Genomic DNA, 26,905 nt, shown 5'->3' on the forward strand with positions numbered 1-26,905 from the left:
TAAAAATGATCTGATGACGATGAAGTCTCTTAGAAATTTGTACGTGTTATGTACTTAAAATATTAATAACTAAAATGCGCAGAAATTGTACTTAGGTTGTGAACATATGGCATTGTTTTTAGACAGTAAAATCATGAAATTACGTAATAACCAACCACTAATTACACCATCAATGAAAAATAACATTTATCATGATTGTTTATGTTTACTTGTCAGCCTTAGTAGGTTAGGGTCAGGGCAAAGTTTGACTTATTTATTTGTTGTAAAAATACTAATGAATAACGTCCATTCTTATGGTCCAATACAAAAAGACCCTATAGAATGAGTTTTCTTGGCGTATTTAAAGAAAAAGTATTAGAATGATTTTATGTCTTTTGAGGTGAAGACATCATAAATAAAGCCTGCATTAAGCACATAAAGAACAAAGCATTGTCTCCACTGCGCCAGGGCTCGGTGCCAAGACGAATGGAACTGGATTAAAAACAGGCGCATTTATTATCCAAGGAACGTCATAAATATCGCAATAATAATATAAAGAGCGTAAAAGTATCAATATAATCAAATTTTACGAACTCATTGGGCTACTTCAAAGCCAATGGAGTCTCCATAAAACGTCAATGTACTCGAAAATCTGGGGAAAATATTTTTCGCAAGATATCTTTTCTCCTGCGTCACTGCACATCTATGTATAGCTAAAGTTCGAACTACACAGACACGCGAAATTTATTGCTTTGTGATAGTTTATCCTATAGGGATAAGGCGGAGTGAAGTCAGGCGTGTTAAGTTGAACAGTGCGCTATAACAATATCTAGTAGGTATAGGTATAACAAGAGTGGCGCCTGCGAATACTGATGTAGGAAACTTTTAGAATTATAATGAAACTTAGATTTGATCAAATCTGCATAATACTTACACGTATGCTTGCAATAAATGAAGTCTTATGCAGTTAGATTTTTCTGTTTCTTTTGTCTGTAATTACTCGTTATCTTGAAATTTACTAAAGGGGTATTCATACAACTTTCAAACTGACGAAGGTTTGTGATATAGGTAATTAAGCACACACACAAAGCCGGGTCGGGCCGTTTGTTCATTAATAAACGGAGTTATACACGATTCGGCTGTTAACCTTTGATCCCGGGCTTAGATCCTAAGCCGAACTTCGGTCGGACAAGCAATTTATATTTTTTACAAGTCAAATATAATTTATATGTCGATCAAACTTTACAAAAATGTGTTTACCATTCCAATATCTCAGGCGATCCTTTTAAATTAACGGTTTATGAATATACCTATTATGCGGTCAAAGACCTTTTGGGCTATGATTCAAAAGCCGTTATAACATTCTATAACATCATTAATCAATAAGTTCGTAATATGTCTCATTACCGGGGACTGAGCCTGCCGAAGGTCCCTTAAAGCGACTACACTTTAGTAATTGAATACGAATTTCAGAAATGCCACTTCAAAGTACATAACAGTAGTATGATGTATGAGAAATCACTCATAATCGCGTACTCTTATAATTGATATACTCGTACATATAATAACAATTTTAAAATAATAATTGTTGTAGACTGTGTGATACTGAAGTTTTTTCTCCTTCTTCTTTCTTCTACTCTACTGCCTTCCGAAATCAGAATTACAATAGGTATCCCAACAAACAATGGGTATGAGACCGAAATTCTCGAATTTGGCACAATCGTCCTTATAGATCCCGCAAAATGTTCTCCTGATTGAGCTTGCACAGAGAATCCTGCCTTAGGTTAATTGCTCAGCAGTCTACAGTACCTCTAGATGGGTTCACTACTTGATAAGTCGTCTTTAGAACCCAATGCGGCCCGATCGCAAACAACAAAATGCGATGAACCGGCACGATGGCTACCGGCTTGTAACTTCTTCTCTAGACGAGTGGCAAAAAATCACCATCGAAATCGCTTCACGGTCGCTTAACTACACACAAAGAAACGCTGGAGGGAAGAGTTTTCGAAAAAAATGACACGTATTCCTACCTGTGTAATAGCAGGCCTGGCTCACTCCGCGCGGTACATCCGATAATTACCTACAGCGAAGCGCCCCGCCGCACTATGTGACGAAAGGCCGATCTAGATGGACAATATTATTTGACAATATTAATTAGCTTTAAAGGCGGTATCTATTGATGATTTGACTATATATAGCAAAAACAGTCATAATTGCATTCAGTTTTGGTACATTTAACGCTATAATACATAAACCAGTATACGTTGATACACGGTTATAAAGAATTACTACCTGATAGGAGGTCAGCTTAAAATGGACATGTTTCTAAGAAGAAAAACAAAGCTGAATTCTTTATGGCAATTGAAAATAAATAAAAAGGATGAGTGAATAAGAATATAGAATGCCATGCCAGGCACTTTCCAGCCAATTGTTACAACAAATTCGGGAAATGTTCATTTCAATATTTCATAACTCCTCCGTTGCCTCGTAAGTTTCGTATTTTATCGAAATATTCATTCCGCTTATTTTTTTCATTTTTGGGATATTTTATCCATTGTTCGTAGAACTCCCTTCGGGATATAAATATTACGTATTCTGAAAAAAAAAAGAACGAAAAAAAAATTTTGCCATCAGCTTTACTAAAAAAATTGACAAGGTTCCGCACCAGTCCGCACTTTCTAATTTACTTTGAGCAATACAATATGGATGAGACTACAACATATATAAGTTGCAGCCATGGTACAACAAAGTACATGTAGTTTCTGGTCCAACAAACACAAAGTTCGCATTAAAAATGTAATATCCATCACATTCGACAGCTATGTTTTCGGCAACTGTAAAGTTATTTGCAATGTGAATGAATAAAAATGGTAGTTCTTACCATCAACTTCACGATCCATCAATTACTTTAGCACAATTAATTTTATAAACACTTTAAAATAGCGACAGACCAAATGCAGAAAAGTGAATGATTTCTTCATGAATTCCACCCGTAATGACACTTCAAAAATATTTATTAATTTATTGGAGGGTACTTGCACAAAATTATCACCAGAATCGTGACCTCCAGATTGTCGGCTATCGATTTTGCTAGTATTATTGGAGATTTGAGTTAACCCTTTTTGTCCATCTAGATCGGTCTTTCGTCACATAGTGCGCCGGCGGGTATTATATCAGTCGAGTGTCACGCGCGCGCCCGTCAGGACGCTGGCGTGCGTTGTAGTACCTAATTCTATGATCGAAGTATTATTACAAAATGGACATAAAGAGAAAGAAATATTATTGTGCGGCGTTCGGGTGTTTAAATTCGAAAAGAAATCTACCGGATTTATCTCTTTTTTCACTTCCCAAAGATGCTGAAAGGTATGTTGGCCATGTAGGTAATCAATAATTCTTAGGATAGTATAGGAATCTAACCTACCATGACTACTGCTCAGAATGCGTTCGTTCGTTTCAGCAAATTAATGACGTCCACTGCTGGACAAAGGCCTCTCCCAAGGTTTTCCATAATGAATGCGTACTTACCTACATACGTATCTCATTACAAATAAGTATTATTAATTATTTTTTTACTAGACACTACTAGACAGCAACCCTAACAGCGTAAGAAGAGTTCAGAGGCACGCGATAGAAAGAGACAAAACTTGTAGGTGAATAAAATTGTAGGTACGTAGTGCTGTGCGAGCTGAATTCCACTGTATCGCGTCGTAGCAAGACTCGCATTTATTTAAATCGTCTTGCGGAGTAATCCTTCTGTACCTGTACTATTACTTATTCTGTGGTAATAGGTTTGTTACCAGACAGTCACTACCCTACCTGGTTAAAGCTGGTGAAACTTTAACAAGCACTGGTTCATCTAAAACAATAACAGGCACATTAACCTCAAATTGCAAAAAAAAATACTTGTGGCTCAGACGCGATTACTCAAACGTAGGGTAGGTACGTCGATAATATAGGAACTTAGAAATAATTCGTCTGCAATTTATCACGGCCATTAGTAGTTTTAGTTTTACCGTTTTACTGTGATTGTCAACGGAGCGTCCGTGGCGTCAGCTTGAAATTTTGGCTGAGTTGCACCATCTAACTTTGACCGTAACTTTAACGATAACCGATGTTTTTTGTATGGAATTTGACAGATTTTTGACGTTTGTGAAAGTTAAAGCAAGATGGTGCAACCCAGCCTTAAAGTGCAGAATTTCTATCACTGCATTCGGTTTTAATCGATTTTGAATTGAACGCTGCAGTAACAAGTTTATATTTGCGATAACATTCCGCCTCTAGACGGAGGACCGCAAACTGTCTGGAGACGCTTGGTGGTGTATGGCTCTCTGGGGATCTAGGCTCACAGTTTCTTGTTTCTCTAGGTATTTATTTGCTTAGCTTCACAAATAATAAGTCTAAAAATAGAAAGCACTATTTTGCGTGTAATTTTTGTGTAAGTACGAGTATAAGTAACTAGAAATGTAGGTAAAAGCTCACAAAAAGACTTTTGTTGTTATAACGCGGACGTCAATGTATTTTCTTTTTATGTACACCTAAGTGTTATTATAATTATATTAATGTGTAAAATATACCTTTTTTTTTTCGGGGAAAAAATGCATTGAATTGCATACCTATCCTGCGGGGACAGGGTAGGTTATGTGGGGCTCACCAAGTCAGAAGGACAAAGGCATACCCACTAAAAAGACCCCGGTGCTCCGTCATTCGCCTTAAGTGGGAAGGAACTGTGGGATTCCGGACAAAGCCTTCACTACCACAGTCATCTATACTTATAATAAATCTGTAAAGAGGTCAATTCTGTACATGAAATTTATTTTCAAAATAACTATCAGGGGGTGATTAGTTATCGATACTGATGCCAAAAATGCAATCAGTAAATTTTTTGTCTGTCTGTCTGTCTGTCTGTCTGTCTGTCTGTCTGTCTGTCTGTCTGTCTATCTGTCCGTCTGTATGTTCCTTATAGAAACAAAAACTACTCGACGGATTTTAACGAAATTTGGTACAATTATTTTTCACACTCCTGGGCAGGTTATAGTATACTTAGGAATTCCCACGGTAGCGGGAATTAGCGGGAAAATCCTTTTATCTAAACCGCTTAAGTTAGACGCTTCAAATTTGGCATGTAGGTACCTTAGTAAACTTAAAGCTTAGTTATAACAAAAAATTCCCGAAATTCTCACGGGCACGGGAATTAGCGGGAAAATCCTTTTGTATGAAAAATCTAAACCGCTTAAGTTAGACGCTTGAAATTTGGCATGCAGGTATCTTAGTAAATTTAAAGCTTAGTTACAATAGGATATTGCAAAATTCCCACGGGAACGGGAGTTAGCGGGATAAAACATTTGTATGAAAAAATCTATACCGTGTAAGATAGATGAAGGGGGTAAAACGGGATCCACGCGTACGAAGTCGCGGGCGGCCGCTAGTGTAAAATATACCTAGTTTAACTAGATCATTACTATGAATCCTTAAGAAAAACACTAGCGTTCTAAATATGTTTGGGTACGTTCAGTAGTTCAACATAATATTGCACTAGTAGTTATTTTCCTTCATGACTCACAAGCCCCACTTACAAGTCAGCCGTTATTAATACAATGACTTGTCGTTTCACCCAAAACATACATATTTCATTACCAATATCGTCTAAGCAGTAAAACTCTCATGAATATTAAAATTAGTAATCTATCTTTGGAATTTGGTTTGCAACAGAAAGAGCCCAACGCACTGCAATAAAAATTTAGTCTTCTACGTATAAATATTTTTGACCTATCAGCATCTTTCGTCCCTCACGAAAAAGCTAGCTTAAGCTCAGGGATACTAGAGTGAGGGTCAGTCTGACAAAAACTTAAATCTGTGAATTTACATGCGACCGTTTGTTGAAAACTATTGGTATGTTATTTTCCCTCGGTAAACAATACCTACACAAAAATAAAATCAAATGTTATTGCATACGAGTATCAAATAAAGATAAGTAGATAGAAATATTATACTCTTTATGCACCACACAAAACTGAATAATATGAATTATGAAGACAAATGAAAAGAATACAAGTTTAGAAGCGGCATAATTTAGGCGGCCTTATCGTTAAGAGACGATTTATTTCAGTCAATCCAAGAAAAGGACACATTTTTTAAATAAAAGGGACTGACGCAAAATGCAATTTAATTTACAGTATTTCATTTTTCTTTTTTTCCACCAGATCTGCCAAAGAATGGTCCATCGATGCACGGGCTCAAGAGGCGGTACAAGCCAGGCATGAAGCTGAAGGTGGAATGTATCAGCAGGGACTCCATGCCAGCCGCCAATCTCTCCTTCTTTATCAACAGTGAACCGGTAAGTACTTACCCGACTGCAAAAAGGATCGTAATGTGCGTAGTGGGCATGTCAAGTATTTTAGTAAGTTGCCGTTTGGGAGTTTTCTATGTAATATGAACGAACTGAGTTTATACAATAAAATATAAATAGGTCAAAAGATAACGGATATGTTTTAGACAATATTACCTAATAATATTGTCTAAAACATATCCGTCAAACATTATTTTATGTTTGTTTGGTTTCTAAAGTTGCACGTGTGTGGGTAAAATAGTTTATTATTCATAAACAAACCAACTTACTAGGTGATAACTACCTTTCTAGATTTAGATTATCCTAAAAATACTGTACAAGCTGAACTAGAGAGATTGACCACCCCTATCCCTGAAAGTTATAAATAGTTTTAAGCTCTGAAAATCTATGTCTTACCTACTTTTGACACCACGATGTGGTTTTCCTACATAGTTCTAGGATTACACTAAATCATTTTAAGTGAAAAACCCACACGCTGCTATTTACTAAAAATATATATATTATTATCGTAAAAAAACGATTATTCGTATCTAATAATTGCATTAGTGCAGTCGTATAAATCTCAAACCACAAAATGCCAATGATTTTACAAGCTATGAAAAAAAACAATCCACTGACCTCCACATGCAATCATTAAACGAATCTTAATAATCTATACACCACAAAGCTCCTTTAATTAAATTAAATTCCTTCCCACATACTGACAGACCTGGAATTTAGGTTAGAGTTATTAACAGGTCGCTCTCATTGTAGGTGTATATTACAATACATACAATTAATCTGAAATCACATATTTTGGCACGTTACTAGTCTCTACATAGTTTCCAGTGAGAATTATTAATTACCAATAACTCTGGTTTGCAATTAATAATTTACATTACATTCTGAATTACAATAATCTAACGCGTCAAGAGACATTTGCCCTTTGATATTGTTAGATGAATTTTAATTAGTTTCTTGGCTATGGTAACGGGGTTTTCCCGTTGCTGATTTATGAGTCCAAATCGTGATTGTTGTATAAACTTCAATAAAAAGTTTTACTGGTTTCTAAGGTTTCTACTCTAGGCGACATTTATTATGTAATTCATGAGTAGACTACTTACAACTTGACGTTTCGGCCACAAAACACCATCTGTTTTGTGTTTGGACTGTGTTGTTACAACCGTTCTTACGGCTAACACCCGCCATATAATAATACCATTTTTAGTATGGAACCCTAAAAACAATTCTTTTTTTAAATATTTCAATAGTCGCATGGGTGATTCACGCTCGAGATCAGCAAGCTAGCGATTTCCTTTTCGAATCATTTTTTGTAAAGTGGCTATAGGTATAATATTATACAGGTAGGAATCGATAAGTGATCTCATTCGATTATTTCTAAACTATACAAGATATTGAAAAACTGGTTACTAATCCTGTAAGTGCTTCACAAGCTCTATCCAACGGTACCAATATTAGGTTACAGAATTACCTGGATCTATCCGAAAATTTAATGTTTTCAGCCTCCATACTAAATGTATGCCAGCCAAACAATAATAGAAGTATTAATTTTTTTTATTAATTAATAAACACTTAAAATGAACTCGTAAATTGCATTCATATTTAAAACTAGCTGTGCCCGCGACTTCGTAAGCGTGAAAACCCGTTTTCGCAACATTTTTCATTATTACTCTGCTCCTATTGATCGTAGCGTGATGTTGTATAGCCTATAGCCTTCCTCGATAAATGGGCTATCTAACACTGAAAGAATTTTTCAAATCGCACCAGTAGTTCCGGAGATTAGCGCGTTCAAGTAAACAAACAAACAAACAAACTAACTATTCAGCTTTATAATATTAATATAGATGATTCTTGGAAAACATTGGTTTTAGGCTTTACTTGCTTTAGTATTAACACGACATGAGTGCCATGACTGCGGCTGTACTAAATGTATGGAAGCTGGAAACATTGAATTTTCGAATGGATCCAGTTTATTTTGTAACCTATTATTGGTGCCGTTTGAAAGAGCTTATGAAGCACTTTCAGGATCAGTAACCAGTTTTTGAATGTTTTGTATAGTTTTTAATATTATGTGGTTTTACTAAATGTATGGAAGCTGGAAACATTGAATTTTCGGATAGATCTAGTTTATCCTGTAACCTATTATTGGTGCCGTTTGAAAGAGCTTGTGAAGCACTTTCAGAATCAGTAATCAGTTTTTCGATATCTTGTATAGTTTAAAAATAATCGAGTGAGATCACTTAACGTTTCCACCCTGTATGTGCAGGAGCAAATTGTTGACGGTTATTTGCATTCAATTCAATATTCTATGGCATTTGACTATGTATATTTCTAGTTACCAAAATAACATGTCTATTTTGATATTCATTAGGCTGGGCTGTTAATTACTTCCATACGTGATCTTTTCATTAGTACAAACCATATCAAAATTCCTTCAATAAATGAAAATATGGTCGTAATGTTGAACTTTATAATAAAAGATAATCTTATATTTCAATTTACATCATAAAATAATCTAATGAGTTTTATTTAGAAAATAATAAACTAAGTATGATACACGTCTTTCAGTTTTAAAAATTCGTCAGCCCACATAGGCTTAGGCGCCCACGACATTTGTTTATCTGTTGTCACTCAGAAGACAGATTATACTGGCGAAACAATAATAAAAATTGAAAAAAAAATGCCAAAGTTCAAATTATGAAAAATTATTCTTGAGCCCCAAAAGTTACGTAATTTTTATGTCAAACATTCGTTACCTAGTACTAAATGTATTTTAATTATAGCTTTATTAATTACATAAAAAATTAATAAAACCTTGTAAGTATTAGAAACTCAAATATTACTCATTTATCTCACTTATTTATTCAAGAAGTTGGTAAATGGTTAATTTCAAAACTTAAACTAACTAATAATCGTATGATAAACCTATTATAGTCGTCTTCCTAATACTTTCGGAGGCAACGTGTATAGTCAATGACAATCGGCATATCATTGTTTCCTCGTAACATATGGCAATACAAATAAGTTTAAGACATTACAGTAAATAGGGACCATATGCCTACTACTTACAGGATACAAGCACGACGTTTCATACTAAATATGTATCAAGTAGTAATAAACAAACATAGTCTGTAATGAAATACCCTAAGGACTTTGAGTACTAGGTATCAGATTAATCTAAGTAGGTACATAACATATTAAAACAAAATACTGATATGATAGGCTTACTCACTGTACCTACGGTAGAAGGTTAATTTCGTTAAGCACATAGGTTTATAGAGGTTAATATCCTGTCAGAACCTGTTAAGAAATTTAATAGTTTTGAGTTTGAATTTGCTGAAAAGCAACTTCAGCAATGAAAATATTTGTCTATTATCACGTGCCTCGAAAAAATAATATTATTAAACATATACAACTATGGAAATTAGTGTTTTAGCCATTAGCCAGCTACATGTTAATTTGAAAGCGAAATAATATTTTTTCCTATGTGGACAAAGCTCAATAACCACTAAAGCTCATATTGAGGCCTACGAAATTCAATTACATTTGTGTCACTGTAGTGTTAGTAATTGTTCATTCCACAGTTGGTCCCATGTAAACCTACTTCAGCAGAATAACCACGTTCGCACCGCATGGCTGCCTTTTAGCCTGTGTTGTACAGAATAATTACAATCTGGCAGCACGTCGTCTCACAACCCTCGCTGTTACCTTACGCTTATATTCACAGTGTCAAATTGGATAGTTGACATTTATTATGAACATTCAAAGCTAGTCACGAAAATCCACTTGGCTTTGTAATCATTGAAAACAGCGATCATATTTTTTTGAGATTTGCAGAAATCACTATAAACTGGTGGTTTAACTTATGGTGACAATTATTGTACAATAATTGTATGAAAACGACACGCAGCGCCGAATCTCTAGGCAATATTAAGCCTCAATAACAATGTATTGTCATTGTGTCTAAACCCAGGCATTGTCCGCCATCTTTTTCTATTCATGCCAGAAACTTAATACCATGTGGCTAGGCGTATTTACATCGTAATTATGTATATAGCCTCGAAAATGTTATGTTTACGTAATGATATATGGCCCCTAAAAACTAACGCGTGACTCCACTTTGGCTGCTTTGCATTATCCAGGTTTGTGGATCCCGTGGGGCTTCATGAAAAATGTTCTTAACGTGAATATATTATGCGTCCACCGTAATTTTTATATTAAACTCAAACTTTATAACTTCCACGTGGATGAAATTTCTTATAATTCATTCATTGTGAAATCACCGGAAAAAGCTACGGCATTTTTTACTTCGAGTAGCTCATTTTCATGTGCTGAGTTTTACAAAGTCCGCGAACATCAATTTAAATAAGCAACGTTGTTGTATTATTCACGAAGAGAATAATAAACCTAAGATTAAGCTTTAACATTTTCCACTACAATGTTACCTAATCGATATATCGATCGATATATATCCTAATAAAAAATTTACGATAAGAATAACAATACGGTTGACATTCACAAAAACTAATCTGACATTTTGTTGAAGCTAAGTCAAATTCTTCGATAATTTGATCGGATGGATGTAATTCTACTCAAAATATAGAGCGGGTACAATATTACACACAAGGGACATACGACATACATACAAGGGAACAAGGGGATATGATGGTTTCTGTAACCGCTTTTTACAGAAACTTTAAATATGTTTCAATAATAAAAGTAAGCTAAAAAGCATCTAAAACAAACGAAGAATATACTACCAGTGCGTTTCAGTCATCATTTAAAATTAATATTTGTAATTTTATGTTATCCACCGACGTTATATTATCAATTTCTGAGTTGACTGATTATTATCAAAATACACTTTTGTTTCATCTGTCAAGTGGGCTGTTACCACTGAGTTCATAAGCCTGGCGTCAGGCACTTTGAGCCCCGTAGACGTCTGACGTCGCTTAAACTAATCGACCGGCTTAATGTGTACTCCTAGAATCCTCCTACAAACACCGAGCTACTACCAATTAGGCTGATTCAGCTTCTTTAATCAATTAGAAACATGATCTTACATATTATGTCTAGAAGTCGGAAGCTGTTATTTAAAAGATCCGAAATCTGGAGGCGCGTCTAAAAACTCTGTAACAATCACAAAGCGTGTCGTGCAAAACTTGAGTCAATGTTTTCCAACTTCAGTACTTACAACGGCATTAAAACTGTGTCAGCATCGCGAACGTATATTATCGGATCTACTAAGCCACGGACTTCCACTTGGCTCGAACTACCCGCAGTTTTAATCCATTAGCAGTTTGGTGCACATAATCTGCCGGCCCCGTTCGTGTGCAATTGGAATTCCCCGCGACCAGATATATGGAAATGCTGTTTGTTTGGGCGGCGACGATAGCGGAATACCAAGTCTAACGTGACGTTATCCGAACAGATGAACAAAAATACTGTAGCACCCAAAACCCGGGCAACCATAACGTCGTTAAATCTCGCGGTGACGACCATTTGTGAAATATTGGTTCATATCAACCAACGTAATTGAAGTAAATAAACACAATATTTTTAAATCTGCGCAAACTATTGCACTGTTCGTGATTTTGTGTTTAATTAAGTTGGCCCAAACTTTACTACTCTAATAAAATCCTCGAGTCGAGTCGAGAATATCTTCAAGGATTCTTTCATTGTGCAGTCCAACACATGTTCAGAGGAATCCACTATAAAATCACATTAATTGTGCATAACACTGGAAAAAAATGGTCTCATGTATTGTCTTATCAATGTTATCAAAATAGTAGTTTCATTTATGCTACATAAGGTACATAACTTGTGTAGGAGTACGTTAAAAAGTGTAATAACCGATCCGTTGGTCTATAACAGCAAGAGTAGACAGAATAAATTGTGCCAATAAATAATGTCGTACCGATTCAAGGAGAGTTTGAAAAAGAGGTCGTACCCTAGTTGTTATGTAAGATTGATCTCAATCTTACAAGTAGGTACACGTGGATAGGTGTATCAACAAACGGATAAGTCCTTGACACTATCAATAAAAAGCTTTTTATACAAAAAGAGGCTCGTTGGCAAAAGTTAAGTAATGAACTCAGACTATGTCGTTGAGTTGAAAACATGTAGGTAGAATTTTCCTAACAAAAAGGTTTTCCAGTTCTGCAAAGTTTTTCATATACTTACCTACATTATTGCGGTACATATTAATGATTTAGATAAGACAATAGAGCAGTAAGTACCTACCTACTAGGTACCTATCATACAGTGTTATGCTAAAGAAAATTTTTTTACCGCCTACTCCTATCTTAACGAAAGCCCGCCACTGTATGAAATTAAATTACGTTTTCCTCTAGAGCCAATTAATTCGACTTACCTTGTGAATAATGATGTTAATCCAGTTGAGTGAGATATGGTAATTTTTTATTGTGTTTATCAAAGCTGGGAACGGGCAATTTTGTGAGAAATTCAGAACCTAAATGAAGATTAGCGGCGAAGATTTAGTTACTTGTGTGAGATGGGTTAATAAGTAATAATCTTTGTACATTATGTTTTCATGTTACGTTATTAATGTGACGTGGAACATACTCGTATGTCATTTAATTTAGGTAGGTTGAAAAATCATATAAGAAATAAGGCATAAAATGCCATTGTTTTTAACTTGTTGTTCCGTCTTAGAAGCAATGTGAGTAGGAAAAAACATGTGACATGCTTTCAAAACCATGAAGTTGCCTTTTTCCTGGGAAATTTATATGTTGCCAATTATGAGGAAACTCCTTTTGCTCACGATATGGCTCATTAAAGAAATTACATGGTACAAGCTATTACATACTTCTTTCTACCGCAACAACCACCATTAATAGAGAAAATTGTTTTTAATATGTAGTTCCCGCTAAATAGTTCTTCCGTCACAATTCAAGCTTTTGGAGAGCTTTTATTCTGTGATAGCCTTTTCATTTGAAATATAAACTGAGAATAACTTTTTCATGCAAATCTTGTTAAATTAATGTAGTAATGAGAATTATTTTTTAATAAAATGCTAATCTTAACCTTCTTTAATTAAAGTGTCTGATTGATTCACACAGCGTTGTAATAATTAAAAATCGTGTTATTGCAAAGCCGTTTCTACAGAATCTTAGTAAGTAATAATTTGTATAACTTTTTATTGAAATTCTGAAAATGTATATATCAACCGGAGAGGTAAGATAAACTACATTTTGCGCGAAATTTTAAAGATAAACATCAAATGATATTCATGTGACAAAGAGACAGAAACTCAAACTTCTATTTTGCGGAACCCCAAAAACCACGTCTACAGCAACATTGTATTCAGAGTGATAAATGATACGTGTCAGACCTAATAAGCAAAAGCTTATTATAAGTACAGAACTACACCCTTCGGTAAGCTGTCAGCGAATTTTTGCCGCGCGCCCCAGTATTACTTTATTTCCATTATTGCTTCGATAGCTCCTACCAATGAGAACAAACGATCCGGCGTGGCACACTCATCACGGATACGGATTGATTGGCGAGATTATACGAGCTATCAAGCTATGAAGACCGTAGCGAAAATCGAATGGCGCAAATAGAGAGATCACGTAGAAGAGATGTGTTCTGTTGCACTAGCTCTGCAAGCTTTTGAATATTGTTGGAGCTATGCAATATTATTCAAACATTTTAAATTTAGAGTCTCTGATAAAGCCTGAAAATTCAAAGCATGTAGCTCCTAAAATGATGTGCAACATAATCTTTCTGTGACGTCCGCATTCCACCCGAGCGACTGCGGGTGAAACAAGTTTATCCAGGAAACATTTAATTTTACACTTAATTATGTTCATTATCATAAAGTCACTTTGTACTCACTTTCAACAAACCCGCATTAAACCTCCAGTCAACGGAGATTAGGTTAATCCATAACTGTAATTGAAATTCGGGGTAGATTGTTGTGATAGGTATGTAATACAAAGCTATGGGCATTACACAGACGCGTCTAATACGAATATTGTCACTCATAAACTGATTGTTTGTTAATTTGGTTCTAAACTTTGTGAATGCTTTTAAATCTAATTGGTTAAGTCACAGTCTAATGTACTAACTTATTAAGTTAGCTTTTATCTTGACAGGTGAATTCACTGACTAATGATTTCTGTTTATTATGTTTTTCTAAATTGTAATATGTTTATAGAGATAAATGTGCTTTAAAGGGTAAAATAGAATCTTCATTTTATTGTACTTAATGTGAAATTACATTACAGTAAACGTCGTTACGGCGACATAATATACGTTAGCGTGGTGGCTTTTGGTTACCCACATTTCCCAGATGAAGATCTGTGCGATTGTTTTTCAACCTTTTTAGATTAAATTGTGGTAAAGTTATTATGTTACCCAGAATTAACTGTATTATTTTACAATAATACCCAGAGGCTAACAATAAAGTTACTTACTCGTATTTAAAATTATAAAAATAACTATTGAACATACAATATAAAAAATAAATACTGTAGCATCTTATGAAGTTAAAACAGATGCCATTCTGCAGTAAAAATTGACTAAATTACATATAGGCTGGTATATTTATGGTCGACTCTACGTTAATTTAGCCCATTCTCTTATGTGCCGTTTTTTTCCTAAAATCTTTAACTTATTAACCGAGAGACAGTCTTGCCTGATAAGTCTAGGCATTTTTCCTCCAAATCACAAATAATTGTGAATTTGCATATTCATTTCTTAAATCCTCCGGCAAGTTTCACTTCCATCCAGATAAATATTATATGCTAAACATGACATCTTCCATATACATAGTTATTGAAAATTGAGTTAGGTTTATGAATATTCAGTCTAAACGTAATATTTAGTTAGTATATGTGAACCACTCTCGTTGCTTACGCAAATTCGTCAATTAGACAAATATTAATCCCTCCGCAACTTCTAACGCGTCGAGTGTTGACGCCTAAAATCAGTCTGAGAATTCATTAATTTAAATATCATACCTATAATTTGCACATCTATTTTAATGGATTTTGAACTTTACTCCAATAAATGACGTTAAAAAAGGATGTAGGTACTAATTACATTCTCATTTTGTGTCTGTATATGTAGGTTAAGTGTAGATTTAGGGTTTACTCTGTACTTGTCTAATGCGTGTCTTGTCTTTTCGAGGCCTAACTAGGCCATTGTGTTCTGAGCTGGTTTTAAGAGATAGCAAGATTATACACATATACCATACATACCACAGCTAGAATAGGACAATCTTGCCTGCCTCGAGCGATGACGAAGTAATGGTCTGTTTGTCTGCTCTAGGTTGTGTAGGATTCGGATATTGCCGACAACGAATATTCTTCATGGCGGTGATGACTCATCTGCTGCCTTATTCTAAATAAGTATTAACGTCACTTTAAACTCATGATGACGTCACAATCAAATTGAGCAATTTAAACAGTCTGTATAAACCCTTTTAGACTGAGATTCCACTAGCGCTCATATTGTTAAGCAGTGCGCCTGAAAATACTTAAGCTACAAATAGGATTACTACGTTTTCCTAGTATCACAAGTGACCCGAACTGAGCTTTGGACAAAAAAGGGTTTAGTTAAGCGAGATCTTTATACAAACGGCGCTAATGGAATATGTTTACAAAGAGACCTATGTGTAGGATGCTCAAAGTCTCAACGACAGTATTCCATACTGAATTCCTCTACTTATTCACTCAACGCAAAGATTCTACGAACTTTCGTTCAAACGGATTACTAATGTTTGGCCAAAAAACGTTTCCCAAATTATCACATCGCAAACAACGTTTCGCAAATTTTCATTTGGCAAATTCTCATTTGGCAAAACAACTTATTGCAAACTTTTAATTCGCAAATGTCGTTTTTGGCATATTATTGTTTAGCCAATTATTGTTTGGCAAAGTATGTTTTGCCAAATGTTTCATTTGGCAAAAATATTTCACGGTAAACTATTTACAAAATAATTTGATTGGTGCATAGAATGGAATACAAATTAGCTTGTGGTTATTATTTTGTTTAGTTAATATAAAATTTGTTCTAAATTAATTTTCTTATTTCATTCTTTTTATCGAAATTTCCAAATGATTCATTAACAACTAGCTGACCCGGCGAACTTCGTACCGCCTTAGCGTAGAGATTTTCTTTATATTTTTTTCCGTAAAAACCTTGTACAGAGTATTAGAAAACTACAAAAAAAAATCAGCCAAATCGGTCAAGCCGTTTTCATGTTATGTCGTGACAACGGAAAACGGGTTTCATTTTTATTAACATACTAGCTTTCCGCCCGCGGCTTCGCCCGGGGTTTTCCCGGAAATTATTCGAACTTTTCTCGCCTTAAAAACCATCCTTGAACTTCAACGAACATTAAAAAAAAAGAATTGGTAAAATTGGTCCAGGCGTTGTTGAGACATGCGCTTACCAACACATTTTGCGATTCATTTTTATATTATAGATATAGATAGAGGTGATTCTAGCGCTCGGCGGCCGCTACCGCGGCACGCTTCGCTCGCCTTCCTAACCTAACCTACTATTTTCTGCAATACCTACTTTTTGCAACCATACTATTTTCTGCAATTCTTTGTTTTACATAAAATTCTTGTGAAAACCATGATCATATGCCTTATGCTTTGATTTGTGAGTAACGGTGGGTAAGTATGTGAAGTGTCAATTTGACCAAACAAATTATTTGGGATATAATATTTGGCAAAATAAAACATTTGCTATACAGGGTGTTAGGTAAATGGGTATATGAGCCGACACTAGCCCATGTTAACATGGGCATATAAATGGTATGGTGAAGTCAGAAATTTGATATCATCATTTTAATTTTTTTAATCTTCATACAAAATAAATTTTATAAAATCCGATTTGTATGAAAAATGAAATAATTAAAATGAAGATATCAAATTTCTGACTTCACCATACCATTTATATGACCATTTTAACATGGGCCAGTGTCGGCTCATATACCCATTTACCTAACATCCTGTATAAACATTTGCCAAGTAAAATTTTGCCAAATGATAATTTGACCAAATGAATTAGTTGCGAAAAGTACAGTTGCTAAAAGTTCATTTGGGAAATGAAACTTTGGCGATAAGTTGTTTGCGAAGTGAAATTTGGCGAAAAGTAATTTGGCCAAACGGAAGGATACCCGTTCAAACTCATACTCTGCTGCGCAGGTTTTCTAATCATCTTAGCAACGCAGCTGCCTCGCGGTCTTTGCTGGAACGCAGTCCTAAAATATTATGCAGATATGCTGCTTAAATTCGTGCCACTGCTCGGCGAGGATTCGCGCTTAACCCTCATTATGATCCACCTGGATTTAATAACGCAGCGTTAGAATACACGACGTGCTTAATTCCAAGGTTTGTATCATAGAAACAAAGGACGTTACGGAATACGAGTGTGTTACTCAAAATGCATTGTTTTAAAATTTGACTTTCCAAATACAACGTGCTCTTTTTGATTTCTTTAACTAGTTTTTATTTATAGTAGGTAATTTCCGGAAAACAAAAGGAGCACGTTGTATAATTGGATAGCTCAATTCGTAATAATGCAAAGTATGCCTTTGGAGCAGAAAAATATTAACTAAATCATTACGATAGGTCGTACTTATTTGCATAGCAGATGTTTTGCTCAAGGCAAGTTTTAATAAGCCTATAATATCATAGTCTACTAAAGCAAGACCCTCCTGAAAACTTTGACAAGTTAGCGCTCCTGCACACGACGCCGCTACCGCGCCGCGCCGCGCCTTTGCATTTTTTAAACTCGGCCCAGTGTCTACGTCCAACTTCAGTTTGAGAGACAAGTACCTACTTCCCAAATCAACTCAAGAATATCCCACAGGTATTAGAAAATGTCAATCCAAAGAAAGCTACCTACTTACTAAGTAATAAACTAAGTCTAAAGCTCACTAATTATTTGTAACAAGAATTCGATAGAGTACAAAAATAGTATAAAATATTGTTAGGTAAATAAGTAAAAGCGAAAGTTTGTAGATGGATGGCTGTTTGTAGATGGATGGCTGTTTGTAATTCTATCATGCAAAAACTAAGTACTAGACAAGTTTAATCAATCTTTACAGTTACATAGCTATTGATTTATTTTTGCTACTGCAAAGTCAAAATTAAATAACGGTAAGACTCGTCAGAATCAGTTAATCAACAACCAGTCAATATCTTTACATCGTTTTGTTATTTTTTTTAATTTGTAAAATTCTATTGACACGGACTTGTGATACGATACGCAAGCATTACATTTTGGCTTAGTGTTTATTACAAGAGGGAAGAACAACTTTTGTCACATATTTATTTGTTTTCAAATGTAAATACATTAAAAAAATAAAATCTAGTTACATTAACAATCATCAATAAAATAAGCTTTTTTATTTATTTCTTCAGAAATAACGCTATTTCATTAAGATCTTATCCTTACTTAGAAACATCTCAGTTTGTTAATTAGGTCACAAACCCATTCCAAGTAACAAAGCTCTGTGGTCATAGTATTATTAGAGCTAATTTCCGACATAATAGTTATTTCTGAGTTAGAGTATGTTTCCCAGAACGGTTCATTGCTAAGAAATCTCATCTCTCAGAAAAGTCGGAAAGCTGAAAAACAAATATACTACACCTCATCGTTGATTGTCAAACATGAGTTGCCGACTCATATTAGCGAAGCGATTTCATACAAATCTGATTTTATAAATTTTATTTTGTATGAACAAATGAACATTTAAAAAATTAAAATGATGAAATCAAATTTCTGACTTCGCCATACCATTTATATGCATAATAATATGTTAACATGGACTAGTGTCGGCTCGTATACCCATTTACCTAACACCCTGTAGATGAAAATTAATAAAATTAAAATGTTGATATCACTGACTTCACCATACCAATCCCGAGTAGCATTTTACTCCATTTAAGAGTTCACATTTAGTTCCAATGTGTACTTAAAGCATTAGTACAGTTCACTCGTGATGTATAAGCTGTATTATTGCAATTAATTACACCTATACCTGTCTAAGGGACTTATAGGAGTGTAGACTAGTGTAGAGTTATACTTTTATACGATTGTTGGTGTTATAATACTCTAACAACTATCCTTTAGTCAGCCGTCTGACTAAGAGCATTATAGGAGGGTAGAGATACGGCAATCGCTGTTTAACGGCCTACTTGTACGATGTTATAGAGCTAGCATTTTAATAGAACACACGTGGTCATTTATAAAGCCAAAGGCTGTTATGTTTACTTGTTTTAGACTGTTATACAGCTAGTAGCTGTAGTAGGACTTGTTTGTGATAATTAAATAACCTTTTTTTACTATCTGTACAAAAGTGTTTCAATGGTTCGCATGTGCACTGTAGGCTGTTAAAAGGACTATATGTGTTGTCCATTAACATCAATAGCAGTTTATTTGTCCACAAGTACTACTCTTATTTGCTTTAAGCTGAACATGAATGTGAATGTGATATTCTATTACACTTTTCCCCAAGCCTGTTTTTAGTTGTTCATGGTGGTTCTGTACATGATGCAGAGGAAAATATTATGCCTGAACCTGAAAGTTCCCTTCAAAATATACAGATATCAGAGTGTGATGATTGCAGTTCTAGTGATAGTGAATACAATTTTGATTTGGACAATTATTTATTTAACCTTTCGCAAAAAAATAAGAACATGGGCTATTGAAAATCGTATTCCTCATTCCGCTTTGAATAAATTGTCAGGCATAATAAAACGGGAACACTACCGTCTGATGCTTTAGGTATTCATACTTGACTATTAGTAGCTGGGCTAGGCGATTTAACGGACATTAATATTTTTTATTGCGGATCTCTAAAATTTCAGTATTTGAAAGAATTAAAGATACACAATTGACCTGAACTAGGTACATCTTAAAGCTGTACATAAGTTCACATTAGAATAAATTTATAGACATTAGCGCTGTAGTGGTACAAATGTGGAACTTCATATAGATAACAGCATTCTAACAGAACACATGTGAACCTAATATACGCTCACCGCATTAAATCGGAGTTATAACAGTTCACATAGCCGTATTTCATTTCCACCATTTTGTTCTACATAACCTAAAATATTTACCAAATAAATCTCCAAAATTAATGCAGATTTATTACAAAATTCGCAGATAGAGCGATTGAGTTTTGGTTTCATGTTATAATTAATTACCGTAATATAATTATAATGCCAATACAATATCAAAAACTGAAAATTGTAGATTTCCTCTCAGCCAGATTTAAATATTTTAAAATGAATATCGCGTTTTTACAGAGGCGCGTAAATATTTTAGCTGTAAATATGTATACATTTCACGATAAAGTTGCATTCCCAATGGCATTAACATTATTAAGTATTTAAAACCCGTGTTATTATTTGCATAAATGATTATCCGCCCGAGTTGTTTCCCTCTTGGCACTCACGTACAAATACCAAAGTTATAGCGCGCGATGTTTTACCGCGAACCAGGAGTGCTGTCTGTGTCTCCCGTGACTGCCACTAGCCCGCTCCGCCGCTCGCCCCGCCTACGCACACTGCGCTCATAAACTCCGGCGCCCCTCGTCGGCCAGTCCGTCTCAGAAAGGCAAACGGTGCGCGCGTCACGAGCCGCGGGGCCGGCGCATTTTGTTTCTCACTGTTTTCTTTTGTCTTTTCTGTTTTCTAATTTGTAAAATCTACTTGTGTCACGTTTTTTTCAATTGTCTATAGTGAATAAACCATTTAAAACCTACTTATACGCCTATAAAGTAATATTAAAATGTGGAAATAATTTAGGACACACGTGAACTTTATGTAGCATTGGAGTACTTTTGTCGGACTTTATAACTTTGAAAGCTGTGCATTTAGCCACTTGTTACTCTTTATTACACTCACGTACGTTGTATGGTTCACACTGCGTCCCATATAGTGCCGTAAGTCAGCCTTAAGTCCGATGTTACTACTTAAACTGCTATTATAATGCTATTATACTGCTAATGTGTGCAAATTGCAAATTTTTCTGTGTGTGGCCACACTACCGCTAACAGCTGATTTGAACTTGTCCCAATTTATTTACTGATTTTTATTATATTTAATATTGTAAAAGGTCTCTAAACTCATCACTGTTACTGTTTTATGTAATTATATGTGAAATATCGTTTAAATCTGTGTATTGCATTGTGTTTATGGTGCAAATTGTGCAAATACTTAGGACCGATTTGACAGTGCAATTTCGAAAATATTACGTTGGATTTTGTTAACATTGTTCTATCTTTGGAAACAGGTACCTATTTGTTTTATATTTACAACAGTAGTGCATATTTTAGAAGCGAAATACTATTAGTGTGACCTTATACTGTCACCCGCGTAAGAGGTTATACCTATTTACCTACAATTTTATTAACCTCCAATTATTGATCAATTGATCCTTTGGCATTTACTTTCTAATACTTTATTATTTACCAAAAGCAACAATGCTTACACGTAAAGCCTTTGCTCGCCGGGAGGAGTCCCAACTCCAACTGGCTTTGAGAGATTTGAAGGCAGCCAAAGACTTGATTGAGCAATTAAATAGGGAAAGAGAGGACAATGAGAGGGAGCTGATGGATGTGTGGGATAAAAACAAGCATTTAAAGAAAGAGATGGCTGAGCTGCACACCAACTATGAGACAATTGTAGAGGAACGGAATAGGCTACAATTAATCATTGACGGGTTTGGTGAGTGCAATGAAGAGTACGTACACAACCTCAGACGTATGACCATCATGAAACAAGACCTTTATGATGCTCACAGCCATATCGAATTAATGGAAGCTGAAAGAGAAGCCTGCACAGCCACCAAAACCCAAATCATGTTTGACGAGTTAGTCGGTAGTGCGCCCAGCCTGACCCAAACTGCATCTGACAAACAATTAATTACCATAGACCTAACTTGTGATAATACTTTAAACAATACTCCTGTATGTGGTAAGATTGTCAGATGCAGTAAAAATAAATTTAAAAAGTATGTAAAAATTAGTAATTATATTAAAAAAACAAATAAGTTGATTAAAAAACAAAAATGCTTATACAACAAAGTAAACTATATAAATGAGAGACAGCGTCTAAAGAATGAGCTTGACATATGTTCCACAATGTTAGAGAATAGTGTACTGAAATATGAACATGATGTCGAAAACCTAGAATATAAATTATGTAATCTTAAGAAATCTTTGAACACAATGTCTGAACGGTATCAATGTACAAAAAAAGAGTGTGATGAACATTTCCAGGCTTTGAAAAAATTTATATCTAATTGCAACTGTCAAAATTCTATCCTATTGGATGAATCTTGTACAGATAGTTTTCAGTCTGGTTGTGAGTCACCACCTACTCTAAACACCCTAAACAAAGACTACTGTCCTAGGATATCACACACATTTACCAGCGGCTCCCCAACTAAAAATATTGAAAAAACCAACATAGTAATGTTCAGTGATGAGTTAGGCAAAAATATGGGCCAACTTATTAATAGTTACTTGGGACAAAGTGTAATCAACCATTGTTTACCGGGTGCTTCCTATTTACAATTTATGAGAAAAATAACAAATTATTCGTTCTCAATAAATACCACATTAGTAATTTTAATAGGAAATAGGGGCAATGTAGGCAAAAAAGACCTACTAAATATTTTTGATAGCTTATGTTTACTTAATGTAGATAAAATAATTTTGTTCACATTCCCCTACAGTAGAAGCTTGCCACAGGAGGAAAATAATTTAAGATATAAATTGAATTTGACATTGAATACACTGACATATAATCAATGCAAATTCCATGTAATTGACATTAACAATTATTTAAAAAATAAATGTTTATTGACAATAGATAAATATAATTATCTAAATAAATATTGTAAAAGACGAATAGCGAATTCGCTATCATATTTTATTAAATATTTAGCCATTAATTTGGCTAGCCAAACTGCTTTTATTGAGCAGAACATGGATGTTCGACCCTTGGAATCTGTTCCAAATCATAATTTAAATTACATCGTAAGACAATAGAGGATAACTCTGGCATACAAAATTCGGGTACAAAGAAATTTAACGGTTTTAATTTAGTGCATCAAAATGTACAAGGCTTCTCCGGCAAAGACTTGGAAATTGAGTTATTTATCCAAGAATTGAATATTCATGTCTTATGTTTAACGGAACATTGGCTCAGGCAATATGAACTAATGCTGAGCATTAATAGTTATAAGCTTATTAGTTCATTCACTAGAGAGTTAGCTATTCGTGGAGGGTCACTAATATTAATCAATGATAAATTAAAATGTAAAGAGCGTAAAGATATTGTATCTCTCTCTGTTGAGCGAACTATTGAGCTGTCATGTGCAGAACTGGACGACTATGTTATTGTATGTGTATATAGACCCCCATCTAGTAACTATGAATTATTTGAAACCACAATGGAAGAGGTACTTAGAAGAGTGTGTAATAGTTCAAAGAAAGTAGTTGTATGTGGAGACTTTAATATCAATATAATAGAAGATTCCTCTCTTTCAATACGGTTTTTAAATTTATTCAAATCTTTTAACTTGTTAAATCTTTTCTCTGAACCAACTAGGGTGACTCCAACATCAGCTACTTGCTTAGACAATATATTCTGTAACTGCTTAGTGCTAGAGAAATCAATAATAAATTTTGTTAATTCTGATCATTGCGGTCAAATAGCGTCATTTCAACACCATTTTGTGCCATCGAGCAAGGAAATAGAATATAGACCAGTCACTGCATCCCAGAAAGACAAATTTAAATCTCAAATATCTAATAAGGTCCCACTTTTGCATTATTTTAACTGTAGTATAAATATTTTATATGAGCAATTATTTGAATTAATTAAAAATGAGTTCAATAAAACTTTTCCTAAGAAAACAATTATTATTAAAAACAATAAAACTAAATTCAGTGACTGGGCTACAGTAGGTATTTATATTAGTAGGAAAAAAATGTTTGAATTATATGGTAGAAAAGCCTATAGTAGCGACCCGGACTTTATAGAATATGTAAAAAAATACTCAAAAGTTTTTAAACAAGTTTGTACTATGGCAAAATCTATTTACATACGTGACAAAATTAAAAACTCTGGCAACAAAATTAAAGCTACTTGGAATTGTATTAATAAAGAAACTTGTAGAATTATATCTCGGGATGACACATTCGCATTAAAAATTGATAATAAGTATATTAAATGCAATGATAAGGTAGCAAACGCATTCGAAGGTTACTTCTCAAATGTACCAATCATAACAACAAGCAATCTTAATTCATGTTCATATCAGGCAATGTCTCTTCTCGAGGGTTGTGTTGATGTTTGCAATAGCCCATTAAAATTTAGACAAATAGACCCCATAGTTATTATAAAAACTTTCAAAGAACTAAATATAAAAAAGACAGAGGATATATGGGGCATATCAACAGACATAATAAAACCCATCATTCCTCTTATAGCTCCCCATTTAGCTCATACCTTTAATGAATGTATTAACGAAGGTCAGTTCCCTACCCTGATGAAACATAGTAAAATCATACCATTATTTAAAGCAGGAGACAAAAGTGACCCATCCAACTTTAGACCTATATCGATACTACCTGCGCTCAGTAAAATATTTGAAAAAATTATTTTCAATCAACTACTGTCTCATTTTAACTTAAATAAACTGTTTCATGAAAAACAATATGGGTTCACAAAAGGGAAAAGTACGACCGATGCAGGGGTTGCTCTTATCAAACACATTTTCGATGCTTGGCAGGAGAAAAAAGATGCTATTGGTGTATTTTGTGACTTATCGAAGGCGTTTGACTGTGTTGATCATCAAACTCTGTTATTTAAGCTAGAACATTATGGCGTATCAGGCAAGGCCTTAAGCCTATTACACTCTTACCTCTCAGACAGATTACAAAAAGTAAATATTCACGGAACTAACTCTTCGGGCGCCCCCCTAAAAATGGGAGTGCCCCAAGGCTCAATACTGGGACCATTGCTCTTTCTGATTTATATAAATGATCTACCTTTTTATTCAAAGAACCTTTTTTTAAAAAAGATTATTAGTAATTTGTTATTACACAAATTACTAATACTCCCGTTAGCCCCTCGTACTAAGCTAAATATGCTTGTGTCACGAGTGAGCTCACCACAATAGTCGAGCGGCGGCGGGGACCGAACCCGCGTTCCCCGGATCACGAGTCGGCCAGTCCGACCCCTTCACCGTTCGGCTATCGTGGCTTTTGGTTTACAACTAATAATTTGCTATTAAACGCAAAAAAAACTAAATGTTTAAAATTCACTATGCCTAATGTCAAACAAGTTAATACTAATATTACAGTAAATAATGAACGCATTGAACTGATAAACTCTACTGTCTTTCTAGGTATTACCCTAGACTGTAAATTACAATGGGGCCCCCATATTGCTGCCTTGGCGGGAAGACTTAGTTCAGCTGCCTTTGCGGTGAGAAAGATCAGAAACTTGACTGATGTTGAAACAGCAAGGCTTGTATATTTTAGTTATTTTCATAGTATTATGTCTTATGGTCTTTTACTGTGGGGCTCAGCAGCAGACATAGAATCAATTTTCATTTTACAGAAAAGAGCTGTCCGGGCAATATACGGTCTTAAACCACGTGACTCGCTTAGAGAAGTTTTTAAAGAAATCAATATATTGACTGTGGCTTCGCAATACATATTTGATAACATTATGTATGTCCGTAAACATATACATTTATTTACTAAGAAAAGTGACGTCCACTCATTTAACACGAGACATAAGAATAAACTTGCTGTTCCATCATTTAGGTTGCATAAGATAGGTAATTCATTCTTGGGGAAATGTATTACCATATTTAACAAAATACCACACAACCTTGTCGAATTGCCAATAAACAAATTTATGATACATATAAAAAATACCCTTATGTCCAAAGGGTACTACAAGGTTCGAGACTATATTGATGACAAGGATGCGTGGTCAGTTCAGTCTGCACATATTTGATGTACTTAAATTTGACTATTCTTACCGTTAGATAATTCCTGGCAATAAGTGGTGACTGAGTTTGTTCCGGCGTTTCTTCTCAGCACTTGCCATATGTTTGTCTCGAAGCGCTGGTAGGGCCCAAAAGATAAGGAGACATGTAAAGTGCCCCATAAGGGCTACCTTTTCTTTTTTTTATTATTTTCTTGACGTTCATAAGTGCCACTTGTGGTCTAAACTGAATAAATATTTTTGATTTTGATTTTGATTTTTTGATAATGTACAGCCATAGTGAACTTAAGGCTGTCTAATTTGTGCCCAAACTGGTTCTATAAAAGCATTATAGCAAGCTATACAGCTCGTATACAGCTGACATACACAGCTTGTGGAGTACATGTGAACGACTAGTAAACTCTTAAATGGAGTAAAATGTTACTTGGGATATGCATAATAATTATGTTAACATGGGCTACAGCTAACCTAATCTAACACCCTGTATAAATAGTTAGTTGTAATTATTTTTATAAAAATAAAAGAGCGCTTACTGTTACAAAAACAACACATC

The 26,905-nt window shown here is 34.7% G+C and overlaps 1 protein-coding gene across 1 annotated transcript in view; it reads left to right on the forward strand.

Annotated features, from left to right (window-relative positions):
- LOC135072463 (uncharacterized) overlaps window positions 1-26,905 on the forward strand; it is a 120,619-nt gene that overhangs the window by 82,344 nt on the left and 11,370 nt on the right. The window contains exon 4 of the mRNA XM_063966375.1: window positions 6,180-6,313. Coding sequence (XP_063822445.1) covers window positions 6,180-6,313 — 134 coding nt within the window. The remainder of the gene's footprint in view (window positions 1-6,179; window positions 6,314-26,905) is intronic.

Source organism: Ostrinia nubilalis, chromosome 6 (genome assembly GCF_963855985.1).
Source record: "Ostrinia nubilalis chromosome 6, ilOstNubi1.1, whole genome shotgun sequence".
Lineage (NCBI taxonomy): Eukaryota > Metazoa > Arthropoda > Insecta > Lepidoptera > Crambidae > Ostrinia > Ostrinia nubilalis.